Genomic DNA, 15,496 nt, shown 5'->3' on the forward strand with positions numbered 1-15,496 from the left:
CTAATTGAGCCACGTAGTCACCATTTTTCAATACATATTTAATATCTGCAGTTTCATTTTTTCGTTTGAAATCTTAAACGATGAAAATACTTTTCTTCTGTTGAAAAAATTATGACATCTTATGACGATATTATGATTTCCAGTATAGGATGTTATAATTTTTTCACAAGATGTCATAAAGAAGGAAAGATATTTTCATCATTAAAAAAATTATAAATTTTTTAAATAATAAAAATATTTCTATTAAAATTATGACATCCTATAGAGAAATTATGATTTCCTATACACAGAATGTTATAATATTGCCACATAATGTCATAATTTTTTTGAAGGGAAGAGATATTTTCGTTATTCAAAATTTTAAATAAAAAAAAGAGACTGTGGATATTAAATATATGTTGGAAAATAATGATAACGTGGTCCAATCAAATGAAGTGGTATATTTTTTTACATTGCATGCGGCGTACAAAGAATTTTTTTAGAAATAAAATTAAGAAGAGCCGGTTTAAAGAAATTCAATGCTATATGTAATCTATATGGTGCCACATGGTTTACATGGTATCCAATGATATATTTAATCTTGAGTTTGAATCCTCTTCTCTTCCCGATTGAATCGAAGAGATCTAACCATCAAACCACAGATAAGGGGCACGGATCTGATTCCAAAAGGCATTGCTTCGGTTGGAGTCCTAATTACATTAAATCAATCAAATTAAAAAGTCTAGTCACCGATCTTGGTTTCAATAGTAGAATCCTTGGCAATTTAGGGATGGGGGGTTTGATTTGAAAGAGCACTAGCTTGTTTTGAGCTCTAATGGTACTAGGTTTTATGCGATTAGTGGCTCAGTTTGGCACGGGTAATCATGTTGTCATCAGCATGAATCAAGTTGTTATTAATGACTGATGTTTAAAATTTAAATATAAATTTAAAATATATTAAAAATAATAATTATATTGATATATCTTGTGATTGTATGTACCAAGTCGACTGTCGATGGCTATTATTTAAAACTTAAAATTTAAATATTAAATATATAAAAAATGATAATCAGATTGATGTATCTTGTGATTTAGACAGATACAAAGATAAGAAATATTTTTTTGATCTTAAAATAATTTTAAAAAAAAATTAATATTTAATTCTAATAATATGTAGGACATCAGTAGTCACACATCAATTATGAATCAAAGGACTCATGCTTGTATGGAGGAGATCATTTTTTCTATATGAGATATTTTTAAAATGTAAAACCGTCAGGTCCACGAGTTAGAACGGACAATATCTTATATATCGGATTGAGCCATAGAAGTTGAGATCGAGGTCCGTCTCAATTCTATGAGATCGAAATTTTTCTCGACTGATTATAGGATTCTTCATATTGTACACAATTGGAGGCTCTCGTTGGAAGGCTCTACGTAGTTTTAATAGTACGGAGAATATTAATTGTCACACATCAATTATGAGTTAATAAAAATTATTATTTATAAAAAAAATATTTTTTTTATATAAAATATTTTAGATAAAATTATAAAATTTATGGATCAAAATAACACCTTACATATCGGATTGAACTCTTGTCCGTGATAATATTTATATTTTTTTTTGATAGAAAAAGGTAGACTCCCGTTGAACCAAGCGGTAAAAAGTTTAGCAGACGGCGTGCCGTCCAAAAATTCAAAAAAGGTTTGCTCACGTGGCTCATTCCAATTGGGTGTCCTTTGTGTTTGGCGATGTCTCTACTCCAGCGGATAGACCGAACAGGATCACGTGTCACGGGCGTCCACTACTATGTGTCCTTTCACTGGTGGTGACAAGGCCACAGGCGGCAGGAGTGGGAGTATCGGCCTTCGGTCCGCGACGAAATCCGCAGCCGGCCGATCGACCGGGAGAGATCACCAAGCGTCCGACGGATGGGAGGTAAAGCGCCACGCGTGCCTTTCCTCACCTAGTGGTACTCCAATGGCGATCTCCGTTTCCTAGATTTTGCCGTCTCCCATTGTTGCAGGCCTGGAAGGACGCAAAGGAGCGAAGAAGAGCTCCGCTTTGCCCCAGAGCTTATGGTTTGCTTCGAATCCGAGCAAGAGATGGGGGGAGGGGTTCTTTCTACTATACACCCCCTTCTGGCTCACCCTCACCATTGGAATCGTGGTTCCCTATAAGATCTACGAGGTCTGGAACATTTCTTTGCTTCCTTTTTTCTTTCTTTTCTTTTTTTTTTTTGATGCCCTTTTGGTTCTTACTGGAGGAATATAGAAAAAGCTCGAATCTTGTTTTTTTTTTTTTTTTTGTGGTAAAATTTGTTGTTTAACTGAAAATTTAGTTATTTTTCAAGTGAAAAGGATTTATGTTGTTTATATCCAATCTAGATTGTGTGTTATAACACACCATTGTTAGAAGAAGTTTTTTTTTTTCTTCTTTTTTCCGATTGATGTATCCATTCCATTAGCTTGAAGTGGTCTTTGTTTTACTTAGGATTTTATTGTTATGAGAGTGGCGTTCTAACGAAACTTCTTGTGATGGCAGAGATTCACTGAATTGGAGTATTTGCTTCTTGGGTTGGTTTCTGTCGTTCCAGCTTTCTTGATACCTCTTTTTGTTGTTGGAGAGGTGCACACTTTGCTCCCAGCTATTTTATTGTAAAGATAGATGTGCAATGCCAAAGTAACTCAGAGATCTGGGTAGAAGAAGTCTCTCAGCTGTCTTACAGCTTTCTCTTTGCTTCATTAATTGGCATACTCTGTGATGCCAATTCAAAAGGGATAACATAATTGCAACACACCAGCTAAATGACTTTTTTGAGCAAGATTTCTGAGTTACTAAAGCATCGATCTTTTTTAACTCAAAGTCAGTATATGCTCTTTGACAAAGAATCACCGTTTAAATTTAATATGCCTTGCTGTTCGCTGTAAACCATTGTTATATTGATTAGTTGGTTATGTAAATTATCTTCAGTATATTTTGTATTGTGTGTGATATTATAGGTAGCATTTGCATTCATGTTGACATACTTGTTGCTGTTATATGTAGCAAAAATTGCCTGATGGGATATTGCAGTAACCTGGAATACAAGCATTTGCTAATGAATATGTTGGAGATAATTGAGATGTTGCTAGTGCTATAATTTTGCATTTATATTCTATGTTAGCTCACATTCATATATAGCATGCCTGGACTAATGAAAGTTCAGATCTGTGATGAAGCTGATTAATAACCAAAGAAGAATGGAACATAAACAAGTATTGTCTTATTGCTTTTACCTTAATATCTGAACAGTAGCTGCTGGACTCAAATTAGTTCAGAAAACAATGCAAGAAACAGAAATGAGCATGCGAAAAACAAATAAAGATTTACCCAAAGGGGGAAGTTAATGCATAAAATGGGAAGCCATGCCAACCTTTCCTTTGAAGAAAAATAAAGAAAAAGCTATTCTAAATAATCATCAGTTGGACAAAGCACTTGCATAAGCTTGTTCCTTATCCTCTTTATACATAGTATTTGTTCATTGTACTCTTTAAAAGTATTCCATACTTTTAATCTTAACTGAAATCAGGATAACCTTTGATAATTAGATTAAGTATATTATTAGCATGTTTAAGGGGTTTGATTATTTGTTCTTCCTTGCAGGCAGACAGAGGCAAATGTTGGACAGATTGCTACTGGGTAAAGGTAACTCTTCTGTGTTTGAACCTCACACAAGTATAAAACATGAGTGTGGCCACGTTAGTGAAATTCCTTTTGAAAACTTCACAAAGTCATATATATGTAAACTGTCCTATGGCTAACTTCAAGCCATGAAAACAAGCACAAAAATATCTAGGATAATTTTCTCAAAAAAAAAAAAGCTCTAGGATAATCTGTTAGAATTATACTTATTTAATAAGTTCTTATATAGGAAGGACATACTTAGTATATCTTTAAACATGGTATGTACTTGCTTTGCAAGTATGTACTTCTTTCCTTATGTACTTGTTTCTCATCTATTTAAAGAGATGGGATCTCATTAATGAATTGAATTCCTTCTGAGCTTTTCTTTTCAACATGGTATTAGAGTACCAGATTGCATAACCCTAGCCGCCACCCATCTACACCACCTCAAACCACCGTCGCCGCCTCCTCCCTCACCACCCACCATCTCTCTTCTTAATCTCACCCTCTATTTCTTGGTCTTCTCCTTATTTCTTGATCTTCTCTCTCTTCTCTTCTTCTTCTATATGGTGTAGGTATCTTTCCTATGTCATGTGAAGGTTATCTGACTGTCTTTCTAGCTATCTACTAATCACGGAAGTGGTACATTGCCTGTAATTTCTCTGGCTGCCGTGTAAAGATATCCTTAAATCCCTCTTTTACTATTCGATTGTTTGATTGTTTCTGTCCTCCTCTCTGGCTGCTATGGCGTTCTTAAATCACGACAATAAACAACTCTCGACGCATCAGACTTTCGGTTCTGATGCTGCAATAAGAAATCTAACGGTGACTACAGTAAAGCTTAATGGCACTATCTTTTGTGGGTCCAATCATTCAAATTGTTTATTGGTGCCTAACAAAAGGTGCGACAACTGACTGAAGATCCTCCAAATTTCAAATATCCTACCTATGACGATTGGCTGGCTAGTGACTGTTGTGTTATGTCATAGTTGTCATCCGAGCAGCTAACCGATGTTTTGACTAAATTTCTGTCTTTTGGTATTTTCAACTCTATGTATAACAAGCTGGGTATGTTTAATATATATGCTCTAGTTTGAGGGGGAGTGTTAGAATTATGCTTATTTAATAAGTCCTTATATAGGAATGACGTACTTAATATATCTCTAAACATGGTATGTACTTGCTTTTCAGGTATGTATTTCTTTCCTTATTTACTTATTTCTCATCTATTTAAAGAGATGGGATCTCATTAATGAATTGAATTCCTTTTGAGCTTTTTCTTTCAACATAATCAAAAGTGAAAGGCACTTGATGGAACCTACATTATCTAAGACTAGAATGATTCTGCAGGAGTTTATTTATCTGGTGTGTATGGCTTAGTTATTTTATGTGGTTAGGATATTCAGATGTTGAAGGTTCTTTTTGTTTTGATATCATCATCATCATCATCATTTATCCACAAGCAAGCTTTATGCAGTTGTTCTCTCTCAACTACAATGTCCAGACCAAAAAAAAAATCATCATTATTTTTTATCCACAAGTACATTTTATGCAGTTGTTCTCTCTCAATTATGATGTCTACAAAAAAAAAAAAAAATCAGAAAATCATATTTTTTGTCTTTGGTTGCAGATTTTTTATATTCATCTAACTCCTGATGCAAACCATGGCCACAAATATTTTTTGGAGTTGTTATAAAGTACTGCAAGATGAAGTAGTGTTGAAATAAAGGAGTTTTGATTATTCGGGTTAAGTGGAACTAATTTATATGAAATATTTATGAATTTCTGATGGAAGGAATTGATGGATGGCAGTAACTTCTGATTACAATCTTGCAACCATGGCAACGCCATGGGCTATTGATCCCTTGTAACTATGAAGTCTGCTGGTTCAAAATCTTTCTTGTAACTATAATTATGAGATTTACATGTGAAATCCTTGCAATCTAAGTCAGGCAACAATGTTGAATTAGGTTTTCATTTTCATTCTTTTGAATAAAACTATAGCACACTCAACATTATTGGCCGAACAGAATAATCCAGTTCTTGGATTACTTATATTAAATGTCCAGTCCTCACGAAATGCCTATTCAGAAGTTCACACACACACATGCACGCACGCATGCCCACACATGCACACGCACATGCACGTGCACAGAGAATCCCCTTATGTTATTCAGAATGTTAGTTTGGATCATGCGCACTTACTTTTAAATGATTTCTGATTCTATTTTGCTGCAGGCAAATCTCTGGATAATGATTTTTAGTTATGTTGGGAACTACTTTTGGACTCATTATTTCTTCACAGTGCTTGGAGCATCATATACATTTCCATCATGGAGAATGAACAATGTAAGAGACAAGCAATAGTGATGCCAGTGTCCAGTTTTATCATTTTCTGGTCATTGTCGTATATTGTTGATAGAAATTAATAAAATGCGATATATTATTTTTCATAATCAAAATATAAATTTGGTGAACTATCAAATGTGGTTAATAATTCATCAAAAAACATAGCCAGCAAGCAATACCCTAAATATTTGCATTTGATTTATCCTTCTCTAACATTTATTCCTAAGTTAATCATATGGAATGCACATTCTTTTATTTTTTTTTTATTTTTATTTTGGCAATATTTTATGTTTCCATGGGCTTTCCCCTGGCTTCCCTAAATCTTTAAAGTCTCTTTTTAGCAAGGCCCCATCAAAGTTAGTTGCTTATGCTGAAATCAGTCTATTAGCTACTCTTCATGATTAGACATGAATATATCTAATTGTTATTATTCAAACAATTCTATGTGAACACTAACTTATGTGATTCTCTTCGGGTACCAATAGCAATTAACAGTAACAAAAATTAAATATCTAACTTTCCACAAATATGCACTATTTTATCCTTGTAATTTGCTTTGAATAAATCAATTGTCCTAGCTGGATGCTGTAATATTCATGCAAGTCATGAAGGACAAGTTAAAGGTGTAGTTTGTTATAGTCTGTTTTCATGGGGACCGACATGCATAATATTTACACATTTCTTTTATTACTTTATGTCATATATTATTGATTGTTAAAACAGTCATACTTGAAATTTACTATGCATGATTTTGCCTTAGGTGACATGGTCATAGAGTTATTGTATCTTATGCAGAGGTGATTGTTACTGAATCCAATATAACCTTTTCAATTTGGTACATTACAGGTGCCCCATACAACGTTCCTTCTCACTCATGCTTGCTTCCTATTTTACCACATGACTTCCAATATAACACTTCGTAGACTGCGCCACTCCATTGCAGACTTACCACAGTCAATTCGGTTGGTCACGGAAGCTGCATGGATTTTGGCCCTTTCTTATTTCATAGCATACTTGGAGACTTTAGCTATTTCAAATGTATGTGGTAACACAATGATCCCATTAATTTGTTGTCATTTTCTTATTGATTAAAGTCTTCAAAATCTGATTTCTAATAGATATGGAAATTTGCTGTCTGTGATGCATTTATTTTTTGATTTGAATGAAGTCAGGAAATGGTGGTATGTGAAGATGTGCTGGATGTCATATTCAATATGATAATCTGGCAGAAACCTGAATGTGAAATATTTATGCATGCATCATTCAAGTTCCATGGTCAAGCTTTTAGACTATGGATTTTGCTTTGGTATAATAATGGATATTCTAGCTAGGCTTGAGAAATACAAGTATAGGATTCAAGGTTGTATGCTATTTGGTGAACTAGTTACATCATTTTATGATGTACTATTTGGTGAACTAGTTAGATACATTATTTTGATATATTTCACTGAATTGATTTATGTCTACATTAGAATATGAAAGACTTTCATGAAGCTTACTTTCTTTAAAGAGGATGATCACAAACAAAATTTTTATACCTAAAAAATTCAAACGCTTGCTGGCAACCTTCCCTGGAAATGTTGCTTCTGAAATTTGTTATTTCATATTATATTTCTTAAACAATTCTTAACATGATTCCTAGTGATTTCAAAATCTCATGAATCCAAAATTTCATGTAAACTTAAAATGTAACATTCACATGGTCATAGCTTGCAAGATGTAAATCTCAATGCGAAACCAACTGGGTGATGTTGTTGCATATAAAGCCTGTAAAATGTTTTCTAATGCTAGTGGGCCTGAATTATATACAATGATTCAGATAAAAATGTGGAGCTGAATTTACAATGCACTAAAGACACAATGCTTGCACGCTTGTAACTTGCAACATGTAATTTAACCATCAAGGTAAAGCCAGCATTGGAGGAGGAACTAGGTGACAGTTGACAAGCATTGATGCTCTAGAAATGCGGCAACTGATGATCTTTTGTTATAATGCTAACGAAAACAACCTTCAACTGTTAGGTTTGTTTTGGTGGTACTCAAGCTTGAGTGGTGGGATGAAATCTTCAACTGATGTGGTTGCTGTCCTTCTGTAAGGACGTTCATGCAATGTGTATTTTTCTTGATCAATGCTTGCTTCTGTTACCTTATGTGTATTTCATGCTGGAGGTTTGCTAATCAATTATTTTCTTTCATTTTTCCATCATACCTTCAGTATTTGGTATGTTAAATATTGATTTTATCTTGTTATTGCTAAGGATCTGACCAAGCTTATGTGGAATTAAAACACGTAAAGTTTGCTACTTGACATGACCATTCATTGGAATAACTTCTGTTCTTGGATTCCAATTGTGTGCTGACAACATATTGACATTCAGTGGATTATTTGAATTGCTGCAGTTTCCTTACTATGAGTTTGTCGATCGAGCATCAATGTACAAAGTAGGATCCTTGTTTTATGCAATTTATTTCATTGTGAGCTTCCCCATGTTTTCAAGGTAAGAAACTGATTATGATTTTCTTCATCATTTTATCAAGGAATTTGGGGAAAATGCCTGTAAATCATGGATATTATATTATAATTTGTTCGCATCTTGTAGGCAGTATTTTCAATATTAGCAACCTGTTTCTCTTTGCTTTATTACAATAAGATGGGGTTCCTGGGTTATGCCAGTTCATAGTTAAAATTGAGATCTAAGATCCTTGGTCTTTGTATTTATCAACCATATACTTGCATGTTGACAATACATTGATGCGTTTATGCTTTATACGCTTGCAGTCTGCATGCATCCATCATATATCTTCTATGCATCTTAATGAAAGCATTGATCAATGGGAATCGAAAGACAAAGGGGCAGAAGAGGTTAACAGGAAAAAAGAAAGAAATTGTTGGACAACAGTAGAAGAAAGTTTGCTGAGTCAATCATAGGAGAAAGAATTCTAAGCATCATAAAACCTTGTGATAACTCAGTATGACACTTCAAGATAAATCACAGACCAGGTCATTTAAAGCTAACTTACTAAAAAATTGCAGGTTCCGATGTATGTTTTACTTCAAAGCAAATAGCTCTGTTGTCTAAGAAACTTAATTATGATGATAACTGATTAAGTTATTAGATCCTATGTAGAGATGGAGTTAGGTATCTACATTCATGCCCTATATGACTATTGATATCATCTGGAAGTTTAATGTCAAAGTAACTAGAATAAGCAAAATGAAATTCTTATATTATGCGGAAGAAAAGGCTTTAGCTACCACTCCAGATATTTGCAGTGTGTGGAGCTCTTTCTCAAGCCTGTTATAGCTGCTGCAAGGCATCTCGAAATTTCAGTCTTAAAATACAATTCAGTTATATGAATACAATAAAATATAATCACAAACAATTGAAGTTGATAAAGTTATCCTACTGCAACCATATGGCCTGATGTTATATGGTTATTTCCTTGTATCACAATTTGACTCGTGCCCACATCTTGTTCTTAGATGACCGATCCACCATCATACTCAATCTTTTTTTTTTTTTTGTTAGTTCGATAGTTTTTTGGTTGTGTAATAAACCTATGGTAGCTTCACATCCCCTTTGAAAGCAGTTCTTGCAGATTTCTTGGTTCATAAAGACACATTTACGAGACACTTGAGTTTGTGTTTCCATCAATATGATTGTTGAATGGTTTTGGGTAGATCCTCATATACAGAGACACTTCTAAAACCTCTTTTTGGTAGTTTGCTGTCTTTACCCAGACCCGTCAGTATTTCAGTTTGTTTCTTGATAGATACCTCTTGTCATGATAGTGGTACTATTTAATACCTATTGTTGCAGAGGTAAATATTTTGCATCTGACCTGCTAAAATGAGGGCATTGGTTGGCATGTTTCACTAACATGCCAGGTATGAGGAGCTCCTGCATGACCAGTTGGGCCATTATTTATATGAAGATGATATTGTGTATACTTTCATATGATGTTAAAATTTTTAATATTGAGAATATTTTCAATTTAAAAATTAAAAAAAAAAAACTATTGCCAGTGTCCTACATTATTTTCAATAACTTTTGTTATGCAGATTGACTTTGGAAGATGGGGGATAATGGGTTAGGCAGGTCTTCATAGTTCAAAGTATTAATGGGTACGGTGTCAAACAATCTGAACAACTCGAGCTTGGCTTAGAAAAGGCTCAGTTTGAAGCTAAATGAACCAAGCTTGAATGTTTATATAATTGCTTACCAAAAAAAAAAATGTTTATATAATTTTTTAGAACCTATTAAATATTAGATTTGAACCGAGTTTGAATCAAACTTTAATTCAACCCAACCAAGCTGGGTTCAAACTTGAATTGAATTTTAGCTCGACTTCGGATTTTCAAGCTGATCGATTAGGCTTGTGTTTGGCTCAGTTCAAAATTAAACTTGAGGCAAGCTCAAAATGATCGTTAAAAAGCCAAGCTTATTCTCAACTTTCAATCTTGAAATTAATTTCAAACCAAGCTTGATCAGACCTAGGCTCAATCAACCTCAGCACCCCTACAAGTGGGAATTGGTTGAGTAACAACAAATTGTTGGGTCCAACCTAGTATCGGTCAGAGTCTTCCTGAAGCTCACGCAACCCAAACCATAGCCACCCTTAGCTTCAAGGTGGAGAAAAGCTGTACTTGTGATACCTCTTGATTAGTTAGATGGATTACATCAAGCTTAGAGTATTGAATATTGTGCTTGTGCCAATTATGGTGACGTGGTAGGCATATGTTGCCATGTCATGCCAATACCTGTCCTGAACTGGAAAGGATAAGCTTTACAAGCACACAAAGTTTTTATGCTAATAAAATACATTGCTTTGTGCATTTTCCTGTTCAGGTAAATATTAATTGTCTTAGACTGGTGTTTTGCTATTAATTAACAAAAACACATTTGTAAACTTATATGATCATAAACCATCTATTGTATATGTATTGATTGCAATGTAACATGTGCATTGCCTGCCAATTTGTTATAGGAGTCAAGGTTACAAGACTATTTACATATTAGCAACACAAGTAAGCTCAACATTCATGATAGAAATCACAAGGGCACATATGATCATGTTTAAACCTTATAAATATATTTCAAGTGTCTAAAGATATGGCTAATACTACAGGAAGGTCATATGCTAGTGTGTGTAACATACAGAATACAATTGTTCTGGGTGATCCCTTACATGATCCTTTCCAGAAGAGTATTAACTTAGTCATTTATAGATCGGAAACTCTGTTGACATGGTTTAAACATTATCTCTGAGACATATTGATAGTTTTTCTCACTCATTTTGACTTGTGGCACAAGGCACATGGATTTCATTCTATGTGAAGAAACAGATTTATCGGTCATACCTTGAATTTAGCATGCCACCTTAGAACCATTCAGAATTTTTTTTTTGGCACAGGCTCCAACAGGCCAATGTATTCACTGCAACATTGTTGATACTATCACCAACTGTTCTATCCAAAAAGTCTGACTCTCCATCTGGCATGCATCATGCTTCATCCATCGATAGCCAAAATAAGATTAGCTTATACTTAGTATTGCCTCACTCTTTCTTTTCTAATATCCAGGATCGATGAGAAAAATGGTGATCCATGGGACCTTCCAAGAGTGGCTGTCGATGCATTGGGTGCTGCAATGCTTGTCACTATAATACTTGATTTATGGCGCATATTTTTGGGGCCTATAGTTCCTATCTCAGAATCAGGACAGTGCAACCAACCAGGCCTTGTTTGGTTCCACATGCCTGGGAACTTTATGCAAAATGAGAGCGCATGATATGTGGGGTTGATGTCTTGCTGCACAAGCAATGTTGTGTTGTAGTTGCTTCTCTAACAAACCTTGTACTAGATATGAAGATTTTGACCACTTTTTTCTGATGATTCTCTCAGAGGCTCATGATGTAGTGTAGCTTAGAAATCAGTATTTAATAAAGAGCTGTAGCATGCAATTCTCGCTGTATGGTTTCAATTTTAAGGAACTGCAAATGCTAAACTATCTAACTTTCAACTTAATGCACTTTCGTAGTATGATTTGATGTACTGGTTTGCAGCGAATTATCATGAATCATCAACTTAGTACATAGCTGGTGATTCTAATAGCATTAGAGGATGCTTTCATTTTCCGCACAAGAAAAGGTTTTTTCTTTTTGGTAATATAAATTGATGCACCCATGACTGTTGATTATTGATTTATTCAGTCTATTTGTTAAGCTTATTCGAAAGATGTGCTTCTTTTAGATGAAGCGAGGTGGATCTAGAAGGAAAATTGTTTATAAGACAGAGCACTGGCATGGATGTTTCACAAGTATTACAAGACTGATCATGGATGACGTTAGGACTAAATAGGATATCTACAAGCAACCAAATTCTTAAAATAAGACTATAAATCATTTCTTTATTGAGACTTAGTTGCATGAAAAGTTGAAGCATGTATAGAGTAACGTAATGAAACCTTACCTTGTAAGAGAGAAATTAGTGCTTTCTAAAAGCTGTCTAATGCAAAACCCATCCAAACTATTTAGGTTACTATTAGTGAGAAAATAATGGATGTTCTGGCTTCTTAGTTGGGACCTTCGGAAAGCTAACAATTCTTTCCCCTGATTTTAAGAGCCTAGAAACATGAACTTAGAAGATGCCCTGCCCCGCAGGAAAAGTCTTTCTATACGTTTTATTTATGACGATGGCATATATAGGTGTCCCCATGGTTAAAACCTTTTGGTAGCAATTACAATGAGAGAAGTTACCTACTAAGGAACTTCTTGTTCGGTATAATATTATTTTCTTATAGACCCACTTGTGTGGTTTATGCCTAGGTATTATTGAGGATTGCTCCCATGCTATTACTTCATGTGTATTGGCTAAAGAATGTTGGAGGATTCTATGCAGTACGTACCAACTGTGATTCTGCTTCATAGATTTGCCGGCATTGCAATACTTTATGGAGCATGCCTTGGTAGATTTGAATCAGAAGACAGTAGTGGTATGTCTTTGCATGGTTGCTGTGGCAAAACTGAAATGATCACATCTTCAATCAAGCTGAAGCTTCTCCAGTTCAGTTAGTTTAGAGAGTTGCAGTATATTCATCTATAATGGCTCTATTTAGGTATTAGGGCAATCCTTCTCCTTCTTCTATCTCTATTTTTATGTCAATAACAATGTCTTGGATAGCCCCTCTCTTTGGAGTTGTTAAGATCAACATCGATACTTCAGTGGTTTCTGATAGGGCAGCAGTGGGCTATGTCATTAGAGATTATCATAGCTGGTTTATCCGAGTAGGGAGTTGGTCATTCGTGCATGCATCAGTACCTTATGCTGAAGTACTTGCTGCTTGGCTGGGTGTAAAGACGGTCATGCGGTAGCTTCACAGTACTAATTTTATCTTAGAAGGTGACTCAGCTACAGCTATCTCTTGGCTCAAAGCTCATCATAAGTCTACCGCACAACGTATTTCTTTTTTTCAAGATCTGCAGGTTTGGATGCATGATGCTTCTTCTTTTAAGATATTGCATGTATTTAGGGAGGCCAGTTGACTTACTGATTATAGGGTTAATGTAGCATTGCAAGGAGATTTTCTATGGATTTCTGAAGCTGATTTGGATTCTCATTGCAAACTAATTTTATATGTAGATGCCTATGGTGTTCATTATCATCATTTGAAGCTTGGCGTACTGCCTTCATCTGGGTCCTGAGGCCTCTGGGTTCTTTCAAATGCCCACAACCTATCTTTGCCATCTGCAATGATGCTACTTATGTTGGGTTTGCAGTAGTTATCTCATAGTTACACCTACCATTAAATTCTGTTTTCTCTGTCAGTTTATTGCATGCCCTTGTCCGTGTACTGTACCTATTTTTCTCCTTGAGTATTTTGCACATTCTACTTGTTATGGTTCTAATAATATGGAGGGCACCAATAATTCCACATCGGTTGTGAGTCAAGGAGAACTCGCACTTATAAGGAGAAAAATATCCGAGGTGCCTTTTAAAAGATAAAACCGTAAGACCCATGGACCAGAGCGGATAATACCTCACGTGATAGGTCGAGCCCTTGTCCGCAACAATGACATGCCAGGAAGAGATCGAGATCCGTCTCGACTGACTGTGAGGCTTCTCGAACTGTACACATCAGAATCTCCTTTGACTGGAGAGCTCTGTTGTGATTCTAATAATGTGGAGGGCACCAATAGTCCCACATCGATTGTGAGTCAAGGGGGACTCGCACTTATAAGGAGAAAAATATTTTTTCCACGTGAGGTGCCTTTTAGAGGGCAAAATCGTGAGGTCCATGAATCAGAATGGACAATACTTTACGTGACGGACCGAGTCCTTGTCTGTAATACTACTCATCTTGAAATATTTTTCGTATTTTATCATGCTACTGCTTGGGCTGCTTGTGTTGGATATTACAACACTGCCTGGTATATCCACTGTAACACACCACTGCAAGGCCCTTACCAAGCCGTGTCTTCAATCTGCATTCTTCAATCTCCTAGTGATACATCTAATTGCTTTATACTCCATTACGCTCCTCATGTCATGGATTCTTGCTGCTTTGTCTCTGTTGTAGAGCATCAGAATCATAACTATTTGCTGTATGGATTTCTCTTCAAATACCAACTATATATCTCAGCATACAGGCTTTTATCTAGCTGCGGTTTTCTGTTCTCGGAACTTCCCTGCTATAATCTGGATAGCGCACAGGCTTTTGCTGTTTTTTCTCGTACAACCCCCCCTCTTTTTTTTTTTTTGAGTGAATGTTTTTCTCATACCGTTGAATTCGGCAACCTCTCTGCAGATTTTGATTCCGCCGCAAATACTCTTTTACTTTTCATGTGTTCTGTTCTGTAAATACTTTATCTTTTATTTGCAATGCAGCTTCGGCCTCTTGCTTACCAAAAAAAAAAAAAAATCGAGAAATAAAGTTAAAGCCAGTGCTCTCCCAGCTGGATTACCAGATTCTTCCACCACTTGATACCAAGCAAAATGTGTACTTGAGATAGGATTCCGATTCCAGCCGCTCGAACGAGATATCATCGAGTGCAAAACCGACAAACAACTTACGCGCACGAACACTGCTCCGTATCCTCTCATCCCATCCTTACCGTCCGATCTCGATCCAACGGCAGAACAAGCATTCCTTCGCACCGCGCTTCGGGCCTTATGTATCTGAGTAGATCCCCGCGTGTCGTTTCCCCCGGGCGCGTGCCCCCAGATTCTAAAGATGTTACGCCTACCCCGAATCCATTCCCCGACAAGCTAACCCGGGATCCATTCCGGTTCATATAGGGGTAAAATGGGAAATTTACCTAATAATGAACTAATCGCGATAAAGTCACACGTGGATTTGGAATGCCTGCGGACCGGCGTGGGAAGCACTGTCACGTGCGGCGAGCTAAGGGCCGTAACCCTGCGAGAGGGTACAAAACCTAACGCTTTGACAATCATCAGATTGGCAACCTGTCAATAGATGATCGGAACTGTAAAGATGG

General features: G+C 35.8%; 1 protein-coding gene across 1 annotated transcript; it reads left to right on the forward strand.

Annotated features, from left to right (window-relative positions):
• Nucleotides 1-1,792: 1,792 nt before the first annotated feature.
• Nucleotides 1,793-11,959, forward strand: LOC105051400 (cycloeucalenol cycloisomerase). The gene is made up of 8 exons (XM_010931841.3): nt 1,793-1,918; nt 2,007-2,170; nt 2,525-2,608; nt 3,626-3,667; nt 5,885-5,995; nt 6,842-7,033; nt 8,396-8,493; nt 11,580-11,959. Exons 1-8 carry the CDS (start codon nt 1,912-1,914, stop codon nt 11,785-11,787), a joined length of 906 nt encoding a protein of 301 aa, XP_010930143.1. The 5' UTR covers nt 1,793-1,911; the 3' UTR covers nt 11,788-11,959.
• The last annotated feature ends 3,537 nt before the right edge of the window (nt 11,960-15,496 follow it).

This window comes from Elaeis guineensis, chromosome 9 (genome assembly GCF_000442705.2).
Source record: "Elaeis guineensis isolate ETL-2024a chromosome 9, EG11, whole genome shotgun sequence".
In the NCBI taxonomy this organism is placed as follows: domain Eukaryota; kingdom Viridiplantae; phylum Streptophyta; class Magnoliopsida; order Arecales; family Arecaceae; genus Elaeis; species Elaeis guineensis.